The sequence below is a fragment of the Anthonomus grandis genome, chromosome 9, assembly GCF_022605725.1.
Source record: "Anthonomus grandis grandis chromosome 9, icAntGran1.3, whole genome shotgun sequence".
Classification (NCBI taxonomy): Eukaryota; Metazoa; Arthropoda; class Insecta; order Coleoptera; family Curculionidae; genus Anthonomus; species Anthonomus grandis.
Window position 1 is genome coordinate 9,556,054 of NC_065554.1, and position 10,638 is coordinate 9,566,691.

General features: G+C 31.4%; 1 protein-coding gene across 1 annotated transcript; it reads left to right on the forward strand.

Annotated features, from left to right (window-relative positions):
• Nucleotides 1-446: 446 nt before the first annotated feature.
• LOC126740779 (cytosolic 10-formyltetrahydrofolate dehydrogenase) lies at nt 447-7,987 on the forward strand. The gene is made up of 17 exons (XM_050446951.1): nt 447-593; nt 2,201-2,354; nt 2,416-2,584; nt 2,640-2,705; nt 2,771-2,905; nt 2,958-3,093; nt 3,476-3,640; nt 3,708-3,810; nt 3,871-4,051; nt 4,105-4,245; nt 5,492-5,743; nt 5,799-6,020; nt 6,180-6,373; nt 6,428-6,621; nt 6,675-6,885; nt 7,005-7,164; nt 7,490-7,987. Exons 1-17 carry the CDS (start codon nt 582-584, stop codon nt 7,743-7,745), a joined length of 2,751 nt encoding a protein of 916 aa, XP_050302908.1. The 5' UTR covers nt 447-581; the 3' UTR covers nt 7,746-7,987.
• The last annotated feature ends 2,651 nt before the right edge of the window (nt 7,988-10,638 follow it).

Below are 10,638 nucleotides of genomic sequence, written 5' to 3' on the forward strand. Positions count from 1 at the left end.
AAACTGTGGTTTAAACATTTCAGGTAAATCAAATATATTTTAAATGTCTAGTTTTACATAATTACATTAAATTATCGTCACCCAGCCTAGACTGCCCATTATAACGCCAAACTAATATAACTTTGATATTTATTGCCTTAACTATATGGCCTTAATTGATTATTAATATCATTAAATGAGAAATAAGGATTCACTTCACTGTTGTTTAGTTTCTTCACAAGCCCCAAGTACAGTAATTTTAAGATAAAAATTTCTAAGCAATATTACTATTAATTCAAAAAAATCTAAACAAATTAAATGAATAATAAAATTTAATCTAATAATAAGCCTAATTTTAGATTTAAATAAATCTCCTTCGCTAAATTTATCTTTAGGAAAAGTCAACGGTGTGCGTTCGCTTTATATGATAACACGTAATAATTTAGTATAAATTATGACCAGTGAATAGACTCGCATTCAGTTGTCAACGAGAAACGCTGGAATTAACAAATGAATAAATTGACAGAAGAGCGTTAAATTTTGAAATTTTAATTCGTGATTTTTTTTGTGAGTGACTTTTTATCGCCAATAGAACACTAAAAATGCCGCCAAATGTAAGTATAATTTTGTATATTGTTTTTTTTTTATTTGCAATTCTTTCATCATTTTAAGTTTATTAATTAGTATAAAATACCTGCTATATATAAATTTTTCTTTTAAGGTTTTTTTAAGATTCATTGTTCTAAATCTTTGCAAAAAAAAACAAAAAATTGCTTTAAACTTATATGGCTATTTGGCATCGGTATTTTGTTTTAGTTACATTATTATATCTTTACTCATATTTAATATTAACTTTCAACTTCTTTTAAAGGTTTTAGTTATTTAATTAAAATTTTGCTGTTTTTCTTATTTTAAATTCTTTTTTCAATTTTATTTCTTAAAAATAAAATGTCTATGCTTGTAGAATAAGAACCCAAACCTCTATATTTTTTGTTTTTTTATTATTAGACTTTTATTTTTATTTAAAGTTTCACTTTTTCTGCTTCAGATTTTTTTCAACGGCAAACTTGTAGTTTAAGTGTCCTTTTTATAATTTTAACTTTTTTCTAGAAAAAATGTATTTAGATATATTATATAGAATCTAAAAGGTTGAGTAATTTATTACATTTAGAAAAAAAAATAATTATAGGGCCAATAATTAAAATTTTGGTTTTATAATTTTCTATAAATTATTTTTCTATTTCATTTTATGTAGTTATAATTAATTAAGTAAAATTAAAAAAAAAATCTCTTTCAACTATATGACATGTAAATCTTTTAATAAAGACTTTTGTACACTTATTTCTATAGTATTGCAACCAGTTTATTAAATATAATATTTTATCGCTTTAATAGCCTTCCTTTATAGATAAGTTAGGTTTAATATAAAAAAAAATCGAAATACAATATTGTTCTACAAGATTGTACTGTCAATTTCCTGATGGAAGGCTCATCCTATTAAAATGACTGTTTTATGAGTGCACTTACTTAGAGAGTAAAGGCTTTTAAAATACTCAAAGATTCGAGATATACAGAATCAACCTCTTTAGCTCCCTCCATGAAACTATTAGTGCTATTGATAATTGAATATCTATTTTTAACTCCAATTTATTAACTTACCAGAAAATCCAACAAACATGTTAGAAATATCACATTGGTTTTATTATTGAATAACAATGTCATACTTGTCAACTAATAACCAATTTGCTGTTCCTAGGCAACATATACTAGCTCTGACTTAAATAAATAGTAGAAAACGGATGATGGAGTACAAAGCCAATGTCAATTAATACGTTTGATAAGAAATAACTATATTGAGTTTTTCTTCCAAATCGTTATTTGGAAATTTCATTATTTTATGATCAAAACGGAAGAAAGATGCAAATAGACCAATTTTCTCACAGGCACTACTTAAGTTATTCTTTTACTCTCACGAAGAGTAATTTTGTATGTATGCTTGTGTCTTGAAAATGAAGTAAGTCAAACGGTGGAGCATTCAATACAAAACATATATTTACTTATATGATTCCTAAAATATATGTAAAAAATTAATAAAGTCGCCGTAAAGAAATGGATTGAAAAATGACACCCAAGTGATTTCCCGAACAAATACTTTAAATATAACAAATGTGAATCCTGAACAAATATTTATTCTATATTATCATTTAAAATTCACTTACAGCAAAATGCCATTGCTACCTTCACATCTCTCAAAGTGGCAATCATCGGTCAAAGTCCTTTTGCTGTTGAAGTTATGGAGAGATTGGTCAGCCACGGCCATAAAATCGTCGGTGTCTTTACCATAATGGATAAAGGCAAGAAAGAAGACCCTTTAGGTAAGTTTAAACTTTTATTTTTTATTAAAAATGATACAATCAACTTTTGTTTTCACTTTAGCAAAGGCAGCTAAAGAAAATGACATTCCTTGCTTCAAAATTAAAGCGTGGAGAAGCAAAGGGGTGCCACTACCAGAAGTTTTAAGCCAATACAAGAGTGTCAATGCCGATCTAAACGTTTTACCTTATTGTTCTCAGTTTATTCCTATGGAGGTGATTAACTACCCTAGGTATGTTTCGGCAAATTACTTTTTCAAATATATTGTAAAAAACATTTTTTTTCAGATTAAAAAGTATTTGCTACCATCCATCCATTTTACCAAGACATAGAGGCGCCAGCTCCATTAATTGGTATGAGCGATTTTTTGCCATTTTTAATTTTTAAATAAGTAACATATATTTCATAACTATTATAGGACCCTTATATGTGGAGACAAAAAGGGTGGACTATCAATATTTTGGGCAGATGATGGACTTGACACTGGTCCAATACTTTTGCAAGAGGAATGTGAAATTCTTGAAGACGACACTGTTGATTCACTTTACAAAAGGTATTGAATATAATTTTGGTATTTATAAATGTTTGAATATTTTTCTTTTCAGATTTTTGTATCCAGTTGGTATTTCTGCTTTAGCTCGAGCGGTTGACATGGTTGCAAATGGGACAGCCCCTCAAATTGCACAAAGCGAAAAGGGCGCTACCTACGATCCTATGTTGAATAAACCGGAGTTACATAAGGTGACTTTTAAATTTTCCGCTAATTTTTTACGCTAATTTTGTATGATGATGCAAACAGTGCATGTTGGTATACATTACAAATTAATAACCAGAATTTTTTATTTTCAAGGTGAATAATGAAAGTCATGATTTTGTGATGTCGAGTTAGATAATGCAAATCATAATTTATAATGGAGAAAAACAATTGATTTAATATGGTTGAGATTTTGTCTGATATGCATTACATCTGAGAAACCATCTAAGCTTTACCCTACTGAATACTTTTTATTTTTTTATATTGATTATAACTTCTTGCTATATTAAAAAAAAATCTCTAAAATCGAAACCCTTATACATTATTTTAATAATATTATATTAAATATATATTTTTATATTGTTTTAGATTGACTTTTCTAAATATGCCCTGGAACTCCACAATTTTATCAGAGGTATGGATTCTGTACCTGGCGCAATGTGCAATATTAAACTACCAGGAAGTGAAGAATTCCAAGAAGCACGTTTATTTGGGTCTACTTTATGGAAATCTTCACTACCAATAGGAAAAGAAGTATGATTAATAATGTCATTTATTAAACCAACCTCATAATAATAAAATATTCATATTCTTATTGCAGATAGAGATTGAAGGAACGAAGCCTGGAATAATTTTTAACGAAGGTTTACTCTTGGAGGGAGGTGATGGTAAATATGTTTGTGTCAAACGAATAAAAGTTGGAGGTATGTTAACATTTTAAATCCGAAAACATTTTAAATTATTTTTGTCAATTCACTTTATAGGTCGAATGAAAAATGCTGCTACTTTGGATCAGCAAACTAAACAGATCCATATAGAATTCACTCCAGAAGAAAAGGAGCAAATTGAGGAAATTAAAAATATTTGGGAATCAATTTTGAGTATTGATGTTGACGATGATACTGACTTTTTTGCTTCAGGAGCTGGATCCATGGATGTAGTAAGGTAATACAGACAAAAATTTTTTTTAAATAAAATTAATCCACATTTTTTGTTAGGCTAGTGGAAGAAGTAAAAGATGTTTTCAAGACTGAATTGGAAAACGAAGACGTCTTCTTGGCTCCCGTGTTTTCAGAATTTGTCCAAAATGTTGTACTAAAATCCAGAGGTGCCTCCGGTAATGTGGAAATTCAATACAGGTTAGTTTTGTATTTAACCTTATACATTTTCATACAGGGTTATCCATTTTATGCTTGGGAAAGTAAAGTTAAATAAAACACACAAGATATTCAGATAGAGACGAAATTTTTATTTTGTTTTAAAAATTGAAACTTTTAAGAAAATTTTCAATCACTTTTCGGTACATTTCAGGTGATATCCCGGTAGAACTTCACGAATGTTGGCTTTAAGTTGTTGAAGAGTTTGAGGGTTATTGGCGTAGACACGATCTTTCGTATAGCCTCACAAAAAAATCCAAAGGTGTGAGATCACAGGATCCTGGGGGCCAATAGATATCACCTAGTCTTGAAATTAAATGTCCCGGAAACTTCTCTTGCAAAAGAGCTCGGTTGACCTGTGTTGTGTGACTTGTAGCCCCGTCCTGTTGAAACAGCATATATTCCAGATCTTCTTCTTCGATTTCTCTCCAAAAATAATTGGTCAACATGCTTCCATACCGCTCAGAGTTTACTGTTAAGGCTCTCCCACGATTGTTTCCAAAAAAATACGGACCAGTGACACCACCAGACCCTAATGCACACCATACAGTCATTTTTTCGGGATGCAAAGGCCTTTCTAGGATCACTTGAGGATTTTCAGAACCCCATATGCGGCAATTCTGTTTATTTACGTAGCCACACAGCGCAAAATCAGCATCAGCAGCTTGTTGTTCAAGCACCCAATTTGCGAATGTTCTGCGTTGTCCATGGTCTGTAGGCTTAAGTTCTTAAGTGAGTTGGACTTTGTACGGATGGAGCTGTAAATCCAAATGCAAAACTCGCCACAGTGAGCCGTAAGACAAACCCAAATTTTGAGCACGCCGAGGAATTGACAAATTTGGGTCTTCCTCCACACTTTGAGCCACAGCAGCGATATTTTCAGCTGAACGAACGTTACGGTGATGTACGTACCTTACAATATCAGTAACCGATCCAGTCTCTTCAAATTTTCTTACTGTGTTCGAATCTGTAGGACGATTATGTCAACCGTAATCAGCTCGTAAAGCTCTAAACGTTGACACAAGAGAATCACCATTTTTATAGAACAATTTAATAATTTTAGTACGTTGTTCGACTGTTAAACGATCCATATTTATAAATGGCAAACCTTTAACTAAAAAGAAACGCTTCACATGACTTTTATTTCTGACAAATGTCAAACGGCAGGGTTGTACTTAGCCAACCTCGAATTGCATAACCCGCTATAATGTATATTTTTAATTTTCAGACCAATTGAATTAGATGTTAACAAACGAAAAATTAAATTTCCCTGCCAACTGTTTATCAACGGGGAGTTTATTGATGCTGAAGGAGGAAAGACTTTACCAACAATAAACCCCGCAACTGAACAACTTATTTGTGATGTGCAATGTGCTTCAGTTAATGACGTAGACAAAGCTGTATTGGCTGCCAAAAAAGCGTTTGAGGAAGGAGAGTGGAGTAAAATTAGCCCTAGAGAAAGAGGACAATTATTATTTAAGTAAGAGGCTTGAAAATCAAATTTTTGATTTCCACTAATGTTTAAAATTTTATAGGTTGGCAGATCTGATGCAACAGCACAAAGAAGAACTTGCAACTATCGAAAGCATAGACTCTGGAGCCGTGTATACTTTAGCCTTGAAAACGCATGTTGGTATGAGTATTGATACATGGAAGTACTTTGCTGGCTGGGCAGATAAGATTCATGGATCCACTATTCCTGTTAACCATGCTAGACCAAATAGAAACTTAAGTTTTACAAAGAAGGAACCTATTGGGTAAATAAATATTGATTAATTTTGTTGGTGGCAGGTTTAAAGTCTTCCTGACCTACAGTTTTTTTTTAATTTCCTTACATACCAACTGTAACTCTTATTTAAACTTTTAATTATTATTAAGAGATTTCTAAACAGTTAAAAAGAAACTTGAATTTTTAGCGTTTGCGCGTTAATCACTCCCTGGAACTACCCGTTAATGATGTTGTCATGGAAAATGGCAGCGTGCTTAGCGGCTGGCAACACTGTAGTAATCAAACCTGCCCAAGTATCACCATTAACAGCTCTTAAGTTTGCAGAATTATCTGTTAAAGCTGGAATACCCCCTGGAGTTATAAATGTTGTACCTGGAAAAGGTAAAGTAATAACCAAAAACTTTAACACTGGCTCTAATAATAGTTTTGTAATAGGTTCGGAAGCAGGAAATGCCTTAGCTTGCCATCCTTTAGTAAGAAAACTGGGATTCACTGGCAGCACTGAAGTAGGACAAGTAATAATGAGAAGTTGTGCAGATTCAAATTTGAAAAAAGTCTCACTTGAGTTGGGGGGCAAATCTCCTTTAGTAATTTTTAGTGATTGTGATTTAGATAAAGCTGTGAGATTGGTAAGTTATTTATTGATACTAAGTAGGACTATTGCTAACACAAAGACTCTTAGGGCATGCAATCAGTATTCTTCAATAAGGGTGAAAACTGCATTGCTGCTGGTAGACTTTTTGTAGAAGATAGTATACATGATGAATTTGTAAGGAGAGTCATAGCAGAAACTAAGAAAATTGCCATAGGTGATCCCCTTAACAAATCGACCTCACACGGACCTCAAAATCATTTAGCGCATTTAAACAAACTATTGGAATATGTAAAAATAGGTAAAAATCTGCACACTCAAAAAACTTTCATTAAATTTTTATCACGTCAATCCAAATTGAACATACAGTGACATTAATCCTAAATATTTATAGCTACAAGGCAATTTTTCCTTTTTTAGGGATTAAAGAAGGTGCAAAATTAGAATACGGAGGCAAAAGGGTGAACAAGCCAGGATATTTCTTTGAACCGGCGATATTTACTAATGTAGAAGATCACATGTATATAGCCAAAGAGGAATCATTTGGACCCATTATGATCATCAGCAAGTTTACGAATGGGTAGGTATTATTTGGTCACCTAATACATACATAATCCCAAAAAACTATTAAATAGTTTCTTTTTAAATGACGTAAAATTAATTTCCTTATTCTTATTAACCAAACCCAAAAGCTAAGGATGAGTATCGAAAAGTATGAGTATCTAAATATGTTGTTCTCGTGGTCAGAATTAGTAGCTAGATAACATACTGTTTCTTCAGTGATTTTTCTGCTTTACTATAAAACTTTAAAATCCTGCTTTTATATGGTTTTTGAATTATGAATTAAATATTCATATCTGCTGAATATTATAAATTAACTATAGCCAAATCGTAACTTTTTTCAGAGACGTGGATGGAGTTATCAAAAGAGCAAACGCGACAGAGTATGGTTTGGCCTCAGGAGTATTTACCAAAGACATCTCGAAAGCGCTGAAATTTTCTGAAAAAATCGACGCTGGAACCGTGTTTATTAATACCTACAATAAAACCGATGTTGCTGCTCCATTTGGAGGGTTCAAACAAAGTGGGTTCGGTAAAGACCTCGGACAGGAAGCGCTTAACGAGTATTTGAAAACGAAATGCGTTACTGTTGAGTATTAGAGTAGTTAGTTTGTTGAAAAATGTCGATTGCATTTAAGGCGTTCCTTGGTAAGATTCACCAACTAGGTGATTTCTTGACTACTTATTATATGACAGCTATAATGTATTTATACTATCTTATGGAAATGATATTAGTTTAGATATTACTTTTAAATTATTTAATTTTATAAATAGATTTAAGAAATTTATTGACATTGCTTCTAAGTATGAATAAATGTGAATAGTTTTGACAGATAAACGTATTTATATGTTTTTAATTTTTTATGAAAAAAGGTCTAAGTATGACTTTAATGTAACTTAGACCCAAGTTACAGTAAAAATTAAACCTTTCCCTTACTTCAAACATAATGCAATAATGAAGGGAATAATAGCGGAGATAATATTCCCGTCTTGATCATCAGCTCTAATTAGATCCTAGTCTTTCATTAAACTTAACTATTATTAATAAATTGATGGTCATCGACAGATGACTAAAATTATTCTCCAGCCATCAAAATCTTAATCTAAAAAAGGAATTGATAAAAGATTAAATAACCTCGTGTTCACATCTTTACAAATTTCATAATATTCTTAGCTAACTAGAATTGATCTTCTATAAAATAAAATATTTTTCTTATGTTATTATTTAGCGTGCGAATAACTTTTGTTAGAAACTCGTTAACATACACTGGCTCTTTCGTGCACACCCTGTATACTCTCGCATATAATACTTACACAAAAATCTCGTTCAACATTTTCAGTAAGGTGGTTCTTCTAAAGTTTTGTGATTAATTATTTTACGTTCTAATAATACCCAGTAGTTACTTTTATTTATTTATAATATATGTTTTAGTGTTATCATTATTTATTAAAATTAGTTAATTTTAGTTAGGCTAATTATATACTTCAGTAAAAATTGAGTCCGACTTTCCCTTCTATGTTTTGGCTTGCAAATACTAAATTCTATATTTTTGTTGGAAGAATTATAATATTATTAGTCCATATCATTCTCTTCTGACTCTTAATTACATCCAAGGTCTGACTAAAGTATAGATAATATTTTCTTCCCTTAACTCAGGAAGAACTTTCATTAACTGAGATATAATATTGGATAGGAGGTTTAGAGCAAAACCGAATAAATCCACCAAAAATGATTTTTTGGAAAAATACTATTTTTCTGTAACGAGAAAAGTATTATTTTTTTAATTTTTTTTACTAGCAAGCACTATTAGAGACATCATGATAAAGCATTTGCTAGAATATAAATTAAAAAAAATAAATTAGTACAAAATAAAATAAAAATAAAAATAAAAATGGGCTTATATAGTTTTGCTTGAAATAACTTGATTTATTTGATTTTGCTCACAACTTTATTAGAAAAAATTAACAAAAGTGTTATTCTTACTACTAATACAAACAGAAACATTATGGCAAAAGCAACGGTGCATTTAAATATGAAGTGCAAACTCTTCTTCTAAACAGTCACACTCATTTCTTAGCTCTTCATCTTCCTTAGTTATATCCGCAGTATGTATAACTTGTTTATTTTCACATAACAGATTCTTGTATCACAAAAAAGTTTCGTCACTTTTCCACTCCTGTCCAAATTGCTTTTAAATATCTTTTCAAGTCGCTCAAAAACTCTATCTACTGGCATAAAACCGTGGCCTCTTACTGGGTAGGTGATACAAACTTTTGTGATATTTTCAGGAGAATACTTTAACAGCCAAAATATTAACATATGAATCAAATGGGAATTTTTGTTCTAGCCCCCACATCCATTGCAGAACAATATAATCTGGGTTATATTATCCAGTTCCAAGGATCAGGTCAAAGCAAAATGTCAGGGAATTTTCTGGCTCTTGCTTACCAAGCTCGTAAAATGCTTTTGCTCTTCTTGTATGAACTTTATATTCAGTCATATACTTGGTTTCCTCTCTTTGGCCTTTTTCAGACCTAAATGCTTTAGACGCGTGCATTAGGAACAGGTATCAGAAGCCGGGGACGAAAATCCAATATTAAGTTTTGTTAGAAAAACCTTTCTAAACATGTGGTAGCCAACTTGGTACTTACTTTCAGCCTGTTCATTATACATACGTTGTAACTTTTTAATGCTTAGATGGGCAGGTAAATAAACCCTCTGAGATTTTTTCCGATTATAATGACTTTCAGTGCCATGCAATTTATAAATGAATTCGCGTACTCTCTCCCTTTTGTCCAAACTTTTTGTTGAAATATGGCCACCTCCTCTTCGCTGTTTAGGACAGTCCCCTGAGTCAACAATCTTACATACTATAAACAACCTGTAGTTTTTAACAACTGTTGCTGCCATGAAAAAAGTCCTGCTGACTTTAACTGCCTCTGCTGATCTGTTCTTTTTAATTTTTAAAAAGAAGTTTGCAGCCCTTCTTCTTTGTCAATAGGGTTATCTTTAACAGACCTCTTTCTTACAGTACCAGAAACGCTTATCATATGACATAGTTTTACATCTTGAACACTGTTGTTTGGTACGCTATACAGCTAGCTTCTTACATTTTTAATATCTGATATTTTAACATTTTGGCATCGATATGTTTTATTATCATATAAACAAGGACGCTTAAATTTCTTTAGATCTGGATCTGGATCTTCGTATCTAAAATAAAATAAATAATCTTAAAAAAAAATTTTACTGTCCAGTCCATGTGCGCAAACACGTAGAGGCGAATCAACGACAAAATGGCTGACCACGCATGTTCAAATTTTTGCGACATCGCTAGTGAATTAGTGATAGTGCCATCTATTATTCAAATTATACATTTATATAATAAGATAAAGTAAGAAATTTTAAATAGAATTAATGTATTTATGGATTTATTCGGGTTTAAACAAAAAGTGGATTTATTTGGTTTTGCATGAAAACATCAATATTGCC